The 20531-nt window shown below is 31.7% G+C and overlaps 2 protein-coding genes across 4 annotated transcripts; both read right to left on the reverse strand.

Annotated features, from left to right (window-relative positions):
* Positions 1-622: 622 nt before the first annotated feature.
* LOC107605152 (E3 ubiquitin-protein ligase, putative (DUF1644)) lies at positions 623-4251 on the reverse strand. The gene is made up of 4 exons (XM_016306922.3): positions 3987-4251; positions 2094-3167; positions 1223-1259; positions 623-1140 (listed from the first exon to the last, which is right to left on the reverse strand). The coding sequence occupies exons 2-3, from the start codon at positions 2978-2980 to the stop codon at positions 1223-1225; spliced, it is 924 nt and encodes a 307-aa protein (XP_016162408.1). The 5' UTR covers positions 2981-3167; positions 3987-4251; the 3' UTR covers positions 623-1140.
* Positions 4252-13333: 9082 nt separating this feature from the next.
* On the reverse strand, positions 13334-19735 carry ACDO1 (Protein kinase superfamily protein). Of its 3 annotated transcripts, none has more exons than XM_016306919.3 (14): positions 19122-19735; positions 17834-18040; positions 17652-17741; positions 17390-17536; positions 16829-16993; positions 16421-16561; positions 16134-16313; positions 15808-16003; positions 15146-15273; positions 14777-14848; positions 14544-14656; positions 14301-14448; positions 14151-14220; positions 13334-13603 (listed from the first exon to the last, which is right to left on the reverse strand). In XM_016306919.3, exons 1-14 carry the CDS (start codon positions 19458-19460, stop codon positions 13539-13541), a joined length of 2061 nt encoding a protein of 686 aa, XP_016162405.1. In that variant the 5' UTR covers positions 19461-19735; the 3' UTR covers positions 13334-13538. The 3 variants fall into 3 exon arrangements, with proteins under 3 accessions (XP_016162405.1, XP_016162406.1, XP_016162407.1); XM_016306920.3 differs by having other exon boundaries at positions 14151-14203; positions 19122-19690; XM_016306921.3 differs by having other exon boundaries at positions 19099-19690.
* Between the last annotated feature and the right edge of the window lie 796 nt (positions 19736-20531).

The following is a 20531-nucleotide window of genomic DNA, read 5'->3' on the forward strand; positions in this document are numbered from 1 at the left end:
TTATTAGATCTGACTTTATATTTTTGGGTCAAGATATAAACAGGAATAATTAAATATTATGTTTGATTAAAAATTTTAATTTATTGGAGTCATATAGAATAGAATGGGATGTAAAACTTTAAAATGAGGATAGAATTAGAATTGAGATATTCTCAATTTGCGAATTGCATAGAATTATAGTTTATGGTTTAAATCCTACCTATGGTCAGCACTAGCAGTGACGATATTGTGCGCATCATTTAATTGAGTTACTAATTATAGTTAATTTCATTTACAAATTATTTTTAAAAAATAGTTTAAAAAAATTCGAGGGACCCACAAGGCATTGACGTGAATAATATTTAGTGGTATCTGCAGAAGCTAACGCTTGCTCTCGGAGGAGGGAAACATTTCTCCGCACGCAATAATGTCTTAAAACATATATTACTCAGTGGAAACATGTATTACTAAGTGGAGTAATGACGTAATCTCCTAATTATTTTTTGAAAGAAAATAAGAGGTATATACTCCTAATAATAGGTTTAAAGATTCTCTTAATACAATATTTAGCCCAAACTTACATCAATCGTAATTTACACTATCTAAACTTAATTAATGTATATAATATTTTGGGATAAGATTGTTTTTCAGACACATTAATGATCATTTTTCATATTTCTATTCATTGACATTGACATAAAACATAATATGCCTCCCATAGAGGGGGTCATTCTAACATACCACAAGTCCATCCACAATCAATTGAGAATATATACAAATAAGAGGTAAAGTAAAATAAAAAATTATAGTTAAGAGGCAGAATTGTAGCCTAATCACTAGCTAGCAAACTGTGTTCCACTTAGATTCAGCAAACAAATGTGACTTCAAAGCTAAAAGCATAAAAGAAACTTTTTGAATATGTGACAAAATGGAACTGTCAAATTCATAGAAGTTTCCCAACTTAGCACATCTCAGTGCAAAGTGCAAAAAGATGATCTAAAAAGTAATCTTTGCATGGTTTTAACACATAATAATTGTTATTGCTCACCATGCCCCCTGCCACTACTTCCATTTCCCTTAATTTCATAACTAACTTTAAAGGGAATGGATCAATAAGGCTCCTTATCACCATTATTGCGTTCTTTCAAGCCCGAAAGAAATCTACAGTTAGCAGAAAGTTCATCAGGAATTTTGCAAAATGACACAATGGAAGGTGAAACATTATGCGGAAACGAGCACATACCTAATTATCAAAGAAGCGTGATCGGCGCCTATGCGATCTGGCAAAGGACACAATTATATATTATTTATCTTATATTGAATCGATGGAAAATGGTGCCAGTGCCGGGCAATCAGATGTATGAAACCTCAAAACTTTAAAAACAATAGTCGGAAATAAAAAAAGAAAAAAAAAAGAATAAAGTAAACAGAGCATATCGTATCTCAAAGTACAACAACACAGTTAAGTATACAATAGTAACTTGAAGAAAACCACGACAAATCAGGTTGCTAAAAAATGAGTTAGCTAAATTAAAGGATCCTCTCGAGATGACCGTACAAGACCAAGTAAGGCATACATTTTCAGAATTGACCGTATCGTGTTAACGTGAAAAATCATTGGTGAAAATCTGCACGCGCAATTTGCACATGAAATGATCCTCACCAATGAGATCACATTTACTTTCATCGACACACAAAACATCAAGACATCAATACATGAAATAACATATGATCTTTGCCAGTAATGCAAACTGCAAATGAAACAATATCCACTTAAAATGTGAGTTATATTATTATCATCAGAAGGTACTATATTCTTTTAAAAAAAGAACGATTCCAAGTTTATAATAATAAATATATGATGGTGGCCTTGAACAGTAAAAACAAGGGAACAAGTTTAGAATGTTCAAAAGCGAGGGTTCAGGAATATTTCAGTTCTAGTCCTGCATCCTTTCATCACACCATAATATAACACTTGTGCATAGAGTGCTGTAATGAAATGATCATACCTCAAGAAATCAGAAAGTTACGACATGTCACATAAAGATAAAGTACATTTACACTACAATATAGCAAAAAGCAACAGTCGATATAAAGGAAGACAAGTTTATTACCTGCCGTAACCACGGTTACCCCTTGAGGGGCCCCTTGTACTAACAAAATCATCATCAATCTCATCTAGCCCATAGTCGTTGTACTCCAAGGATACAACAGAACCTTCATCTGAATTTGAAGTATCATAACTTAAACGGCGATTACTCCTTCTGGTATCACCTACTCTTGCCCTTCTTCTATTTCTTGAACTTCTGAAGTTGTCAAAGACTTGATACAATATACAAGAGGTCCACCAATTGCCATCATCTCCGGGGAAGTCCTCAAACTCATCTCTAGAATCATCATCCCCGTATTCAATCACATAATCTCCCAAAACCACGCCCCTCGGGGTTTCTGAATGAATAGTACTCAAAACATCTATAATCTCAGAGGACTGTTGGAAATTCTCCCAATCAAGCTGTCGAGCGGGATCTATTTTCGACGGACGGGCATGAGGATGTTCAAGTTGAGCATGTTGCTGTAACTCCGAGTAACTTCCCATGAATTTACATTTCACCTCATCACAGCAACGCTTCTTCTCATCAAGATGCGAACGAGCCTTGTCAACAACAATCCACCCAGAAACCTCACCCCTACACAATGGACAACTCAGCTTGCATCGACCATCTGGTGCCACTTGCTCATTATTTTCTATGGCAGCATCCGACACCAATGGAACATTACTTTCTACAGAAGTTTCATCAAGTGCTGGAGATGATGACATACCACAGGCACTTTTGAAACGATCCAAACAATTAGAGTGCAGATGGTTCGTATCACATAGAAAAGGACGACATCCTTTTTCATAAGATGAACACTGAAGGAGCACACTATTATGAGGGAAATCTAAGCATATGGGACAGACAACGTCCTCCCAACTGATATCTAACAACTCAATATCCTCCATGCTGTTTCACCAAGATTGGACTATGCTATCAAAATGACCGAAACCATGAACAGTGCTTTATACAAAAATTGTGTATGTTCTAGCACATGGATTGCTCCTTACTCTCAAGAGTCTCAACACCAACGTTGATGAAAACTTGGTGCTATATCAAGCAAATTGTGTCCCTGGTATCGGTTCTAGAACAAGCCTGGCATTCAAGAAACAAGCTCTAGGTTAGAGACATCTGAAACAAGAACACAAATAACTGCAAGAAACACCTAGAACCATATCAACAACACCGCATTTTCACAAAATCACTCCACTGAAGTAAGGCTTTCAAAACTTTCAAAACGCATAATGTGAAATGTAAATTGTCAACAAGAAAAAAACTTCTATTCTAAAGTGACAAATATGCGAGGCTTCAAGTTCTTCGGTTATTCAGCGGGAATTTGATCAATATGTGACCAGATAAATGTTGATTAACGAATAAACAGGCTTGCACACACACACACACAACACAAACAAGACATAGAACAGAGCCATTTAGAGGGTCCATGATTCAAAGTTTCAAACTCCAGATCAACCATAAACTAAATCTGAAATTTCAGCAACACATGCCTACACCTAAATAGCATAAAGCTCAGCACACCAAAATAAAATTGACACTAATACACACAGTTTACCATATCACGAAAATCGTTAATTCAAATAAAATATCGACCAATCACATAATAACAATAGACTCTAACAAAAAAAAAATTTCCAATTTTCATTTGTTGTATTAAAAATGGGTGACCAAGTTGACCAATCCAAAATTAAAAGGGTATCCCTACCGAACAAATATGGGGACGGTAGGTACACATAAATTGAACAGGACCGATCATATAAACTAATTAACACCCAAAAAAATTAATAAGACGAAAAAAAAGAAACAAATTATGAAACAGAGGTGATCAACTACATTAAAATAAAATTTAAAAAAAAAAGGGAAAATAAAAAGCATGTCAAAAAGAAAAAGTAAAGTGACCTTCTTAAACTGAAGAACTGATGAGTGATGACAGAGAATAGGGAAAGCTCGTACGGAGTGTTGTGTTGTTCGTTGCGATCTCTGTGAAGCTTTGAGGAGTCTCTTTCTCTCTCTGTGTTCCGTTGTTGATGTTCTTCTTTGCCAAGTGCAATTGTTGAACTTTATACTTTCTTTTTCTTTTTCTTTTTCTTTTTCTTTTTTGTTATTTGAAAAAGGGAAAGATAAAATGATGAAGGCAGCAATGAAGGTCCTCGTAGACTCGTACACTGAAAGGAAATGACGCTTTTGCCCTTTGTTGTTGTGCGTGGCTTTGGCTCCCCCAAACCAAAATCAATTGTGGAAATAAAATACGGCTTTACTGATAAGGTTAGACTCAAACGTTTAAATTCTGTTTTGTTCCTAATATTGGGGATGAATTTTAGTTAATCATTTTATTTTTATTTTAAAATATTTAAAATGGTATTAATATTATTTTATTATTAATTTTTTTACTAATAATTAATAAAATTGATGTACAATTAATAATATTTTTGTATAATTAATAATATTTTTGTTAAAAGTATAGTTGTTCAATTTTTTTTTATTTTTATCTTTTTAACAAGTTTAAATATTTTTTTTTCTTTCTTTTACACTGACAATTCTCTAAGAAAAAATTGAAGAAGAAAAAAAAATAGAAAAATAAGATTTGAGTTTGCTGAGAGAGTAAATGTGGGAGAAGGGAGTTTAATAAATATAGTTTTAACAAAAGTATTATTAACAATATATTAATTTTATTAAGTGTTAGTGAAAAATTTGAAAATAGGATAATATTGATGTTATTTTAAATATTTTGGGATAAAAATAATACGTTTAAAACGTAAAAGACTAAAATAAGATTCATTCCAAATATTAGGGACCAAAATAATACTTTACCCAAAATTAAATTAATTTGCCATATATCAAATTAGTGGATACTTGAACGAAGATTTTATAATTGTCTTTGAATAAAGATATTTTTTTTTATTATTAGATGATGAATTATAAAATTTGATTTTGATATGTTATAAAAGTGTTATCTTTATTTAAAATGTGGCTAAATATAAGAGGTAGTTATTTTTACTGATGTGACATTACGTAATTAGATGTACGTGTAAAACTACTTTACACTAATAATGTATCAAAATTAAATTCAATAAATAAATCATACTTTTAACACAAATATTTTTATAAAAAAATATTTTTAACATTTTTATTAGAGTAAATGCTATATCAATTCACATAAATTAAAACATAACATTAGATAACCAACTTAAAATGATTAAATGATCAATTTATTTGCTTGCTTTAATTTTTTTTTTTTTGTATGCAAAAAAATGATAAATATTTTGTTTGTTTAAATATTACTTTTTTTTTTCACATTTTCTTTTTTTAATAAATCAAAGAATATTTATTTCAATTAAAATTCTATTTAAGAATTTAAATATATACATAAGATAATATTTAAATTTTTTAAGTTGGACAGAGGAACCAAAAAGTACGGAGATTCGAAAGCAGTGACTAAGGTGTTTTAGCGCAATTATTTGGAATATTTGGTTGGAAAGGAATAGGCGGATCTTCCAGAATCAAAACAAAGATGTTGCACAAGTTATCCACATGTCTGCGACTAGCGTTAATGAATGGAAAAGTGTTGATTCCCTGGATTGTTAATGGCTATGCCGAAGATGACACCGAGACCTATTATTTTACTGTTTGCAGTAGGCTTGTAGTGGTTTTCTAGTTCTTTTAGTAGGTTTATGGTATATTGCTAGTTCTTTTGCTCTACTTTATTGTGTTGAGCTCTTATTTTCAAAAAAAAAATATTTAAATTTTTAAAACTTACTTAAACAAACAACTGAATTATTGGCCGAATGAATCGAAGTTAGTTTGATTAAATATTACTTTTTGAGCTAGATTATATTTATGTTATGGATTTTATAGTCTATTTTCTGTCTATTAAAAAGAATTTGGTCAATTTATTTGTTTATGTTAACTATTCACATGACAGCTGATGTCAAATAGATAGAGTCAACTTTTTGGTAGTAGTTTCTTTTTTATATAAAAAAAATAAAACTCCATCTCTGACTTCTAATTATTTTGTTAATTTTTATTTTATTTTTTATCGATTAAAAAATAATATTTTAGTTTCTAGCGATTAATTTCATTAGACATTTTATCCTCTTTATTAATATCTCTGTTTAAAATTAACGAATTTTGTTTATATATTACATTAATAACGTATCAAAAAACTATTCCAAAAAATAAAACGCTTCTTGACGTGTCAACAATACGCTACAGTAAAATAAGATAATTAAATTTTTAAAAAAAAATTAAAAAAATTTAAATTTTTAACTAATTTAAGCATAGACATATAAATTTATAATAAACTATGAAATAAGAAAAGTATCCTTAAATTTCAACAAATTACTGTGTTTACTACACTAATAAAAATAAATAAATATAAATGTATTTAAAGATAACTTTTGTGGAATAAAAGCATCAAGTTTGTGAAAGTTCGTTACGTGACTCAAAAGTCTACCTTCAGTAGCCAACCCCTCAACCTGCTTTTCATTTTTAAATTAGCTCTATTAATATGAATTTTAAGATGGATTAATTGTCCATGCAATAATATAAAATATTATGCTTATTCATATTTCTGAAATTTTAAAATATTCAGTATTTTAAAATTATAGTATATTAATAAATTTTTTATTATATATAAATTTAAGTTATATCTAGATACATTGAATTCTTAATATAACAACAATTTAAAATGAAAATTATTTTAAAATAAAAGATATATTATGGTGTAGGTAAAGTATTATTTTTTATTTCTAACATTTGAATTAAATTCTAATTTGGTACTTAACATTTTAAACGTCTTATTTTAATCCTAAAAAATAAAAAATTTTAAACGTCCTATTTAAGTTGAATATAGTTCTACCGTTAAATTTGATACAAATCATTTGCATATTAAAAAGCTAATAATAATCACCGATATAAAATTTTTTATTTTATTTTAGAAGTTGATAGTTGATTATTACGATTTGAGATTTTATAAAAAAGGATTGAGGAACAAAAATATTACAAGAAAATTTTAGTATTTTTCTAACGTATAAAAAAGATAGAATTTAATTAGTAACGGTTATTAACGTTCAAGTCATTCGTTCGTTAACTATTCGTGTCAATTTAACGGTAGAACAGTATTGAACATACATAAAAAATTGTTACTCACGGATCTTTTAAACATTGGTGAACAAAATAATACTTTTTCCTTATAGAATTATAGTGCATCCTAATGCACTCCAAAAAAAAATATAAAGAACCTATTCCTAAAATTTAACTTGTTACTACAAGTAAAAATATAAAATAAAATACTCTAAATCTTAAATTATAAATTTTAAATTTAAACTACTGATATAAAAATATAATAAATTAATAATTAAAATTTATTTAATTAACAAAAATACAATGTTCCTTAGGGTGTATTCTAAAGATAAGCCTATATTTGGGCCAAAAATTCTGTCTCTGAAATAATTGTGTTGGAGAGCTGAAATTCATAATCTTTAAACGATTGAAAATAACTTAATATTTATATCTTACGATTATCGGCCGAAAAAAAAAAAAGAAAATCTCAGGTATAAGAGTTTAATATTTATATATTAAAAGTAATAGTATTATTTTCTATGCTATTAATAAATAAAAGCCTTAACAAATGTTAAATTTAGACCAAAATAACACTTTTTTTCAAACTATTTATTATGGTGGCACCTTAAAGGGGATAGCACCTTTTTCCTTTTACATGGAAAATACTAAACAGGAAAATGCATCTAATAGTGAAAATACTAAAGCCTTTAGCGCAAGTGTTTTCATCAAAGAAATCGCTAAAGGTGAAAGCGCCTCTATCGCCGTATACAAATTAATAATTTGTTGATTTATATACCATTTTTTTATTATTAACTATTAATAATAGGAGCGAAACATTATGTAAAGAGGAATGTTAGCAAGTCAGCAACTTTTGTAATTTGTGTCAAATAGTTATTAATAATAATTTTAATGGTGTGAGATTAATGTGAAATTTCATCCAATAACTTACATTTTTTTGTTGTTATATACTGGACAGAATCTAATAAAGTTATTGGTCCCTAGACTTTTTCATATATAAAAGAAAAAATCTCTTTTAAAGAACTTATTTTAGTACCTATTTTTCAAAGTCAAAACCATTCGCAGGTGACACCATGTGACATCCATACCTCTATTACCTAACAGATTAGCATTAGCAGATTACTGATTAGCAACCGGTTAAATGGCCGCTTAGACCAATTAGTTAGACGAACAAATTAAAAGATTTTGAATTATAAAAATGCATTTTATTGTTCAAATAAATAGTTAGAAATCGAAAAATATATTTATTTTTACAGTCGGTTTAAAAATTTTTAATGGTATAAAATTAAATTAAATTCTAATATTTAAAATAAATTAATAAAATTATAGAATTGAATTAAATTTCAGTATTTAAAATATTTATTAAATAAATTAAAGTTTATAGTGGATAATTATATTTTTTTAATTAAAATTTTCTTCAACTAAAATTTGTTCATTTCTTTTAAAAAAACAAAAATTTGATTAATCTAAAAATATTAAATTTAAAAAATATTATTATTAATTAAAAAAAATTAAATGGTTCTCCATGGTTGATTTCAACGACAAAAAATAAATATGAACTATCAAGAACCAATTTGTTAAGTAGTCTAATAACATAACAAGTAAAAAAAATTAAAGTATATATCCATTTTTATCCTCAAAGAATTTTAGACAAGACACTTTAGTCCCCAACTAAAATTAATTACTCGATTGGTCCCTAACAATTAATTCTGTCAGTCACTTAGGTCCTTTACTCCGTTAACTCTAACGGAAGACAAAATAATTCCTAACAACTCTAACAGGGGACAAAATGGTCCCTGATCTCCTCTGTTCGAAAACGACACTGTTCTCTCCCAATTTCCATCATATCTCACATAACACTAGCAGTCTAACACTGTAACTTCAAACTACACAATGCACACTCTATAAATTTAATGTTCACAAGAAAAAAAATCATCATCTTGTTCTCAACCAATTCATACTCAGGAAACTAATGCCTATGTCTCTCAACTAGTTATCATCTTTGATGGATCCCATGAATCTAAACAGCAAGTCTGATTTGTTAAGACCCATCGTCGTCGTTGCCATCTCCCTCTTCCTCTGCCCTATCATATCCCTAACCACATTATTCACCACTCCAATCGCTTCCTTCAACTTCTTCTTCGAACCAATATTCATTAATCGCTTCAGTTTTCATATGAGCGGCAACGGCGACATTGCTTGTTGTACTGATAGCTTGGATGCGAGGTTGAAGCTGTCTGCCAACTTGGACTCTGGAAAAGAAGGAATGAAGCACTCGGTATTTCAAATGAGAATTTGCATATGATGTCAAAGGAGAATCTTCTCATGATATCATAATGTCCAACAATCTATATTGCTTGCCGGAGAGTGAAAAAAGGCGTGCCCTTGTAGTAGTGGTGAAACTTGGTCTTGAGGATGTCCTGGATGTGTCGGGGTTGGAGGTGATGTTATCGAAGACGTGGAAGTGGATGCTTTTGGTGGGTGAAGTGCAGACGAGGTGGATGTACCAGTCACAAAGATTTAGGAAGTGTGTGGTCCATGACATGTTGAGGTAGGTGCGATACGTGTGACAATTACACCATAGCTTAATCTTAGAGTTAAAGAAGAGGAAGGAAAAGATGGAAAAGAAGACTGTAAAGGAGAAGAAGGAGAGTATGAATGTTAGGGTTATGCGAGATATGATAAAAATTGGGAAAAAACAGTGTCATTTTCGAATAAAGGGGTCAGGGATTATTTTGTCCCTTGTTAGAGTTGTCAGGGACCATTTTGTCTCCTGTTAGAGTTGTCAGGGACCATTTTGTCCTCCGTTAGAGTTAACGGAGTAAAGGACCTAAGTGACTGACGGAATTAATTGTTAGGGACCAATCGAATAATTAATTTTAGTTGGGGACTAAAGTGTCCAGTTTGAAATTCTTTAAGGACCAAAATGGGTATATACTCAAAAAATTATTAATATCAATGGCAACTTTTTGCTAGTATCATGATCGACACAACTTCATTTAAAATGTTCAGACATAACAAACATTTGGTGTCATTAATCTAATTTAAATACATAAAATTTATACATGTAGATATTATTTTAGAACTACACACTAGATCTTAAAAAAATAGGTATATATTATACAGAGATGTTACACATCTAAGTATTTTTCCATCCAAGTTCATCCAAGTAGGCCCATCACCAACAAAAACCACTCTCATTAAAAGAGCGTAATTATACGGGCGTCTTTTTCTTCTTCTTCTTCTCACGCTCATTTACGCACGGAGCGTCTTCTTCTTTACCTTCTTCTTCGCCTTCTTCTTCGCGTTTCTCCTCCTCCTCCTCCTTTTTTGCGTTTCTTAAATTAAATTCAGAATGTAAACTCGTTTCAAAACAAGCACAGACTAAATGCATCTTATTTAAATCCAGAATGAATTGAAATTACTTCATGATTACGACACACAAACTTAATTAAAAAACAAACACACAAATAAAACTGAATCATGAACAAAAACACATCCAAATTCATTAAGTGATTTTGTAGCATTATGTATTTCTTCTTTTTTGTTTGATTTTCCTTCTTCTTTATCGTAATCACCAACAACACCAACATTTTGAATTGAATTTGAATTTATATAATGGACAATGTTCGGTCATTTAGTATTATACAGTGGTTTCGCTTTGATAATATTTTCGGTTCATTCTAGACGCAGATGTTTTTGAATTCGAATTTATATAATAGACAAATGTTCGGTTCATTTAGTATTATACAATAGTTTCGCTTTAATAATATTTTCGGTTCATTTGCAGTCCAGGTGTGTTGTCGATGAATAATTTGTCCCAATAGTTGGAATGACTTTCAAGACAAATTGAATGGAAAGGAATGAAATTTAATACAATTGAATAAAGTGATAATAAATAATTTCATTCTTTTTTGCTAAAAAAAACTCAATCATTAACAAAAATATATCGAAATTACTTAAGGAATAAAAAATTTGGTCAATATTTAGTAGCATCAAGTGAACCTCAATTAACACACAAATGAATCGAAATAAATTAATAAATGAACCGAAATTATTTAATGATGGTAACAAAGAAAATCAGAACTAATAAAGATGTTCGCAAAATGTTGATATTATTGGTGATGAAGATAACGAAAAAAAATACATAACATTGAAGAAGAAGAATCTGCATGTGCGAATTTGGAAGAAGAAGAAGAAAGAGGAGGAGAAGAAGCAGGAGGAGAAGAAGAGGAAGAGAGGAAGAAGAATCTGCGCGAATTTGGAGGAAGAAGAAGAAGGAAAAGAAGAAAGACGAGAAGGAGGAGGGGGAGAAGGAAACGCAGAAGAAGAAAAAGAAGCACGTAATTTAAAAAATTGTTATAACAACTTAGTTAGACTTAATTAGTATTTTACTTGAATGTAGAACTTTAGTGTATATTATATTAAATGAGTTGAAAGAAAAAGAACGGAATAAAAGTGGTAAGAAGAAAGATAGTGTTAAAAGGTGAAAGACGTTGAGAAAAAATGAATAAAAAAAAGTTAAAAAGAAGTAATTAGATTATAAGAACATTTTAAATATTTTAAATTTTAAGTAAAATTCCAATAGATTAAAATTTTAAATTCAACCTATTTGAATTGAAATTAATTTAAAAAAAAAAAACAATAATAAAATTAAATTAAATTCTATCTAAACTAATTTAATTATTTTTGTTTCAAATACTAAAATTGAATTCAATTTAAGAGATTTCTAAACACCCTGATAGTACGAGTGGTTCGTTGGTAAGAGATTTGATTAACACATGTAAGACCCTCAATTCAAATCATTAAGCACAAAAATCTTAAGATCAAACATCATTACAATCAGTGGAAGAAATAAAAATTACCAATCCAGATATATCAGGTAGGTAAAATCATGTCTACCATAAACGATGTTTCCAAACATAGTTGAACAAGCACAGTAGAAGTAAAAATTAAGAAATGGATATTACCACTTCTATTTTGATAATGTCATCTTTTTTTTTAATAAATTTATACAAACATACGATATAAAAAAAATTATCTAGAGTGACATCATAAAAAAGAGAGTGAAATTAACACTTTACCAAAAACTATTGTGTCAGTCAAGGTAGAGAAAATCGAGATTTTACGTAAAATCGAAAAAGTAAATTAAGTACGTAAAACGTAAAATCTTAACAAGATTTAAATTGTAAAATCGTCAGACCTAGTATAAATTTCGTAAAATCGATGGACTCATTTAAAATCGTAATATCGGAAGATTTTAAGAGTTAAATCGAGATTCTAGCTACTATAGTGTCAGTGACTCGGTGTAAAGTGTGAACGCAAAGAAGTCAAGAACAACATCATAAAGTGCAATGAGACACCACACACCAGGATGCGACTTACCCTGTCTTTCTCGTAATTTTGTCCCACCACTCGGTCGTCAACTAAAATAATATGGCTGTGCTTTTAAGTTTCAATTTTCTTAAAAATAAAAATATAAAAAAGACCTACGTAGGATACTATTTTCTGCCGCCATACTTGGGTGGTGGTACACATCACAGGAAATATGACAAGCATTGTGTGAATAACTTATATATTAGACGGGAAGCTAGAATTGATTTTACACACTTGATTGCGTACCTAAAATCTTAATCAGAAATAATGAAATATAATGGTACAAGGGAATCCACCAAAACCAACAATAAAAAAGGCTAAAAAAAAGAAGGGAAAAAAATATCAACAACGATAACCACTAAAAATAGAAAAATTAGAGAAATGCTATAGAACCACTAAAAATAGAAAAATTAGAGAAATGCTATAGAACCATCAGAATATATTGTTTTTGACAATTATTTTTAGCCATCCGTTCAATTTCTTTAGTTTAGTAATCTAATAACATACTTTATCCCATATTTTTAAATATTAATAACTAATTGATGGCTAAAAACAATAAATTCTAATAGTCTTCTAGCATTTATCAGAAGAAATTATGAGTACATTAATAGTTACGTGAAGTTATGAATTTATAACTGGATAAAAAATATTATCAACCAAAGAATTACTAGGTGACTAGATCATTAGAACTTTCCAAAATAAGTCGCAGCTCTATATAAATGAAGACAAGTTGCATTTGTAAAATAACATCGCATTAAAGGAAGCTAAGAGATTATATGACATTTTTGGACTTTTTCCCCATGAAACCTTGATATTTATTTACTGAGTAAAATAATGTTTCTATACAGATGTAGTATTTCTTTCCTATAGTTACAAGTGTGATAATTTTATTTAAATTTTCAAAGGATAATCCTTACAGCTACAAAAAGAGAGGAATATTATAGGATGTGAATAGTATACTCATCTTCTGAAACAAATATAGTCCCTGAGATTCAGCTATCTATCGGATAACACTGAGTCACTCCAAGAAAGTAGAAGATCCCTGACAACAGTTGGGAAATCTGTATTCAAAACAAAACAAAAAAACGAAGAATATTTATGTTTGATTTGTCAGTTGCCATATACGGTCAAGGAAGATAACAAATGAATGCATTTGGACAAAATATTTTAAGACATTAATGCAATTTTGTTTCTAGAAAAAAAGTTCTTTTGCGTTTTGTGATGCTATTTAAGTACTTGAGTAAAGTGCAAATGTACTTTGGAAAGATCATATGGAAAGAAATTTAACTATGAAAGAACAAAAGTCCATCTAGTATGTATCCCCAAAAGTTTGGTCCAAAGGACAAATCTACCCATGAAAATGTCAACTTTTGGGTAAAATTGTCCACTGAATCAAGTCTTTTGAAGATGTTAGATGAACTTTTGTAATGGTAATTTTGTCCATCATAATCTTTTGTGAATACTTTTGTAGTCACTTCACTCTAAGTGTACTTTCAATTATGGAAAAACATTTTAAGTGAAAGAAAAAATTGTTTTTAGTCAAGGTGCAAAAGAGAAAAAAGACATCCAAAAAGGAAAGTTACAATCAGGTTCTGCAAAGAGCTTTACCTCGAGCTACTTCTACTGCCACTGAGGGTAAGTCTATCTGATCTTCAACCAATCTATACACATCGACGAGCTGTATAAAACACAAGTCTGAATAATGTAGCACAGCACCACAATTATGTTGTAAGAATAGGTCATATAATCAGGACAAACCTCTTCAACATGAAGCTTTGAGTCCTCAGTCAAAGCAAGAAGCAGCTGTCTTCGTATTCCTTCGTCAACAATGAAAAGGCGTGCTCCATCTTTGATGGTGTCTGTGAGGTCCAGTTTTCTTTCAACTTTCAAGTCTCTTTGAGTTTGCCTGTATAAATAAGCCTCATGTTAATATTACTTATTAAATGGTTCAAAAGAAGAAAAGAAACCAAACATGCAATGGTGTTGCAACAAAATACAGACATGCGTTTAACTTGCACTGCTGGATTGCTGCTCATCTTGGCTACATTTTCCTTTGCAAGGATAATAAGGTTTTCAAGCCGTTTCCACTGGAAAAGACCGTCTTTGAAGAGAACCTGAAAGAACAAAGAACAATACAAGTTTATATAGGGAGTATAACCAAGATTTCACTCAAAGCTAAGAAAAAAAATGAAACTCATGCACAAAAGTTTATTCATTTTTAGTGGCGTTCTAACCTGTATAAGACGTTCACGAAGAGCTGGATTTGGGTCTGTCAAAAGTCGCTTTGCTACATATGGATAGGCAACCTAATCGATATTCAAAAGGTAATTAATATATATTGGAAATTGAAATATGATAGTTGCTCCTTAAACCTTTTCTCTACAATAATGAACCATTTATCCAGTAGCAAAATGTTAAGTGTATCATTTCTTAACATATGAAGCAGCTTTTAAAAGCCAAAAATATATTTTACACATTTAAAGAAAAATAGAGAGGAGAAGAAGAAGTGTAGAGGGTGGGGGGATGGAAGTCATTGCTTCCTTAAATAAGTTCCATGAATTTTCAACAAAAAAGAACAAGTCAGAAACACCCAAAGCTTTTACCTCAAGAAATTTGAAGTCAGGCTTCAAAGTGAAACAAATGCCTTCTTGAGTCAATAAAGAACGAATTACGAGTGAAAACCTTTCGGGAATGCGGATTGGATAATTGTAAACCAATTGGTTAAACTTTCCTGCATTGTATTTAATCAGAATATTAGTTAAGAATAATGAACCCCCCCTTCTTTTTTCTCTTCCGAACAAGAAAAATGAGAGGAAAATAACCTTTTTGCCTGCCTTTATAATGGTTAAATGTGCCAGTACAAAGAAATTATTCAAAACATGACAGATGAAACATTGGCATATTTAATCAAGAAATTAAACAACAGAATCTAATTACAACAATTAGTTTTTTGGTGTATGTGGGTAGTGCAACATATTTGTTTCTCTCCATAGAATAACATGACATCTTCTATACATCATCAATGAATACAAATAAATGACTTCAACGAGTACGTTGAAACAACAAAGTCACACGAGTCGTAACTATTAGCCCTTTACTTGTTTGGGATTCTTCCCTTCAGATTCAGAGTTCAGACAACTCCATTTAATTGGACAGAAGTTATTCAATCAAAATTTATGAAATTTGATTTCAGGAACAGCACAGTTCAAGTCAAAGTCACATGGAAATAGCTATTTATATTTAAAAGGTAAACGGGAATGGGTACCAGTGACACTACGAAAATTGAAATCTGACAATCCTTTTCCAAGAGAGTTCTGCCAAATTGCTTCCAAAGCAGGAATTATTGGAGTGACATCAGTCCCTGGTGACAGGAAGCCTAATCTGGTAAAATCATTAGCCATCTCAGCATAGTCCTCATTTACGGCGTGGACAACAGCATCAATCAAAATTTGTTTATTTTGCTGAAGAAATAGAAGCAGATAAATATGTTACCACAAAAACTATCCCCAATCAGCTTCAAAATCCATTTATTACTAAAGACAAAGCTGATATCTCATATCAAAGAAACAAAATTATTGAGAGAGGGAATACCTGACTAAGAACGGCAACATTGCCAAAGTCCACATATGCAATTCGTCCATCACGCATGGCAAAAATATTTCCAGGGTGAGGGTCTCCATGAAATAATCCAAATTCCAACAATTGTCGCAAAGCAGCACTCACGCCAATTGTAAGAAAGCCATCTATATCAATACCAGCATCTTTGATGGCCTGATTCATAAGAAGAGTAGTTATCAATAAACTATAAACCTCAAACAATGTTGCTTGACTATCCATGCAACAAACAGCAAAAGCAGCACCAAACAATCTAAACAAACCTGTGGATTGGTGCACCTAATACCATCAATCCATTCCATCACTAAAACGCGTGGACCAGAAAGTTGTTTGTAAACCCGAGGAATTTTAACTGTAGGATCATCTTTGAAATTCTCAATAAAGTCTTCAAGATTACGGGCTTCCTGAAATAACGACAAGAAATAGTACACATGTATAAAACAACTATACACAGAAAACACACACAATGTGCAAGAAACACTATTTAGTGCTTTGACATTTTGTTAAGTACCTAAGTGGGGAACCACATCTTAAAAGCTAGCTACTAAGAGAGAGGGGGGGGGGGGGGGGGACCACTCCTTAAATAAACCGTGTAATAGCCAAGTCCCTAACACATTTGAACAGATTAACTACTATAGCTGTAGCACATACAAGGCAGTCCAGAAAGTTACCAGGGTATAATCAAGCTCTTCCAAAAGTTTTTCACCAAATTCATCAACAATCAGCTCTGCATTGCAACCCAACTTTTGTATGCTAATGCCATTTAAGAATGAAGCCAAGGTACGAAAAAGGAAAAGATCCCGATATATTATGGGCTCTATCCCAGGCCTTTGAACCTACAATTACAGCAAAGTATGTCTTTGGAATCAGCTTTAACCTTGTTTTGAAATGCTGCTCTATGCATGCATATTCAGCAATTTACATGCAGAAAACCATACAGGTAATTATATCTGACAGAACCTAGAACAGAAGGAAAGATCATACTAAACAAGAAAGAGAGAGGGAAAAAAGAAAGAGAAGAGGGGGGGGGGGGGGGGGAGGTGCTGCTATGGAACATTATGGCCAAGCAAATGTCAACAAGTGATCCCAACAAGAATACAGTCAAGCCAAAAGTAATAAATAGACAAATAAAACACTATTTTGCAATATAAATTGATGCCATGTCTGAACTTCTTAATGTCATGTGTTGATAACTAAAACATGATTATAACAAAAGGTGAGCTCAATGGAACCTTGATAGCAACATCCTCGCCAGTGGAACGCAAAGTAGCCCGATAAACTTGACCCAAACTAGCAGCTGCTATTGTCCCTGATGAGATTCTGCTGAAAACGGCTTCAAGGGGCTGACCAAGTTCCTCCTCTATGATATTGAAGGCAGTCTGTGATATTTGTAGGCCATGTATCAAAATTATATGATCCAGATGATTAATGGTATGAAAATTATTTACATAAATGTAACAATTAAAAATAGTTGGCCACAGTAATAAGTTTTACTTGGTTGGGAAAGGGAGGAACATCATCTTGAAGAATGCAAAGTTCATTCATATAATCTTCTCTAATGATATCTGGCCTGTTTGCAAGGACCTGTCAAATGGGGGGGAAAAACTTTTTAATAACCAGAAAAAACAAAGTTATAAATTTCATGGCATGGCCGAGTACAAAACAAAATAACACACCTGACCAGCTTTAATAAAAGAAGGTCCCAGATCGCACAACAGGTTCCTAAGCTGTCGTGCACGATACGGAACAACCTCTTCATCCCTTCCAACCAGGAAATCATACGCCAAGGTAGACCAGTAGAAGCCCAGACTCCAAACTATCTCAACTCCCCTTAACATAAGCGACAATATAGCCCCTCTTGATTCTAGTACCTTATTCCTCACCTAATTAACAATAAGAGATAAGTATTCAAACAAAAAAATTACTTCAAGTTAGAAATAATTATACAGTAAATCAAAACAAGTTTTTTTAGTTTTGGGGGATTCCCACGGGCCACGGTAAGTAGCTACCGACACCCTCCTACCAACATGGATGATAAATATCATTGACTACAATTATATTCATGTCAACTGTCAACTAGCATGTTTCGAATATTCATCATGTAGAGAATATTAAATTTTACATTCTAGACCATCAAGTTTAATTTCCCCATATGCAGACATCTGCGCTTCAAGTACATCCTTCCTAGTTTCAAAGATTTCACAATCACCAAAAATGCCACAACCACCACCAATAAGACTCGTCTCCCACTAGGTGGGGTGAGCTAAGTAAATCAGACTATGTCATAATGCCGTATGATAAACCCAGCTTGCAAGTAAACCATTAAAAGTATAACTACCAAAGTTGAAGGAATTAACTAGAACCTACAAAAATGAATAATCTTAGCTTCATAGTTCTACATACTTCATAATAATAGATTATATTTCTTGAGCAATTACAAGATTACCACAAATGAAGACAAAATACTCTCTTGCTAGCGGGAGCATATCATATCAATTGGAAATTCCAATTGAACATGTCAAATGTAGATCTCTATCATTAATTCATAAAGTTGATCTCAGCATGATCTCACAAAAGTTTACAATAATCGGTAAAAATCCACACTTCACTTGGTTAACCGGAATTTCCGATTGAGAGGATCCATTTCCCTTGCTAACCCCGTATAGCATCAATCTCAAGATTATACAAAATACATGTTTCAAGACTACGAAGGCGGTATAATTCTAAATTCACAATTAAAAAAAAAAAAAAAATACTAAATAAAAATACTAAAAGTAATTTTAAAAAAGAGCTTAATTTCTATACATTATTAGCTAGTAGAGTTTTACACTACGCAATAGAGATTAACTTTAACGGCCACTACCTCAAGAACAAACCACGTCAATGTAAAATCAAAAGCAACTAAGAGAGGACCAAAAAAAAATTTGAGGAGAGAACGAACAGTGATGTAACGAAAAGTCATACTGTCTCGGGAGAGTACTTGCGGAAAGGGATGCAAACGCCACGCTCGATGTCAAGCTGCTCCAGCGCGCTGTTCGACGGTTTTCTCAATTGTAACACATCCTTCACACTGCTCAAAACGGCGCCGTTTGATGCGGCACTTCCTGTTGTTGCAGAACACGAAATTCTCGTTCTTAATAGCTTCTTCGCACTTCTTCGACGAATCGGCAACGATTGAAACGACGACGAAGGAGAGCAAGAACAAGGAATTGAAGTTAGCAGCATAGTGTTGGCACGTGGTTTCTTCAAGTGGCGGTGAGGAACAGTGTATAAGGAGAAGGAGGTTGTGCAGATAGACTCCATGGATGTACGGAAGCTGAACTTGGAAGTTGGAACCCTAAATTGAGGAAAGAATTAAAGGCATTTCTTGATAAAATTATTGCGTGTTGGGATCAAATAACTGAATAACCAACCACTGCTTCAAAATTTAGTTGTTTTTTATTTAAAAATATTGGAGGGGGGTTTGCAGGGTGAGAGGTGTGGTGTGGTGGGAAGAGAGAAGAGCCACAGAAAATGGTAAGTGGAAATGGTTTGAAGGGTTTCGTCCACGTGGTGGATGGAGTAAGGCTTGGTTTGGTAAAGTTTTTCGAAGAGGTGCTTGTGCTTTTTAAAAGCTCAAGCTCCTCATTTTGTGTTTGGTAAATAAAAAAGATCATGTGCTTGTACTTGCAGCTTTTAAAAGATTGGGATACTTTTGAAAGCACCTAAGATAGAGCTTTTCAAAGTTGGCTTGTGCTTTTCAAAATTTAAAAGTCTAATATAACCTCATATGTTAACTAATTTTCAAATTTAATGCTTGCATTTATGTCTATTATAGTATTTTTAAATTTTAAAAGCTATTTTACCAAATGCAATTGTTATTGTTTGTGATTATTAAAAGTAATTTTTAATTTGATTTACCAAACATAAATGCTACAACTTTTAAAAAGCCGTATTTTAAAAGTTAGCTTTTATAAGCTACTTTTGAAAAGTAAAAGCTTTACCAAACTAAGCCTAAGGGCCACATCTGAGGGGCCTTTTTCCCAGTCTGACAAGGATTTGAGTTAAGGATTATTATGAGCTTCTTTCTACTTCTACAAGCTAGTTGCGCTTTGCAACTTGGCTACTTAAATTGAATGACATATTTGTCCACACACTCATGTGTGAAGATAAAGTTTCACAACATTTGTCAAAATATTGAATATATTTCATTTTGATGCAACGCAAAAAAGTTTTATACCAATATTTAATTATTTATAGGAAAAACAACCATTTGTACCCATAAATTTTACGAACGCTGATAAAAGTATCCATTAAAGAAGGAAACTAACGTTGTATCCATCAAAGATGGATTCCGTACGACAAAAGTAGCCAAATCCTAAATTTATGTTGACT

This window comes from Arachis ipaensis, chromosome B6, assembly GCF_059453495.1.
Source record: "Arachis ipaensis isolate K30076 ecotype BB chromosome B6, ASM5945349v1, whole genome shotgun sequence".
Classification (NCBI taxonomy): domain Eukaryota; kingdom Viridiplantae; phylum Streptophyta; class Magnoliopsida; order Fabales; family Fabaceae; genus Arachis; species Arachis ipaensis.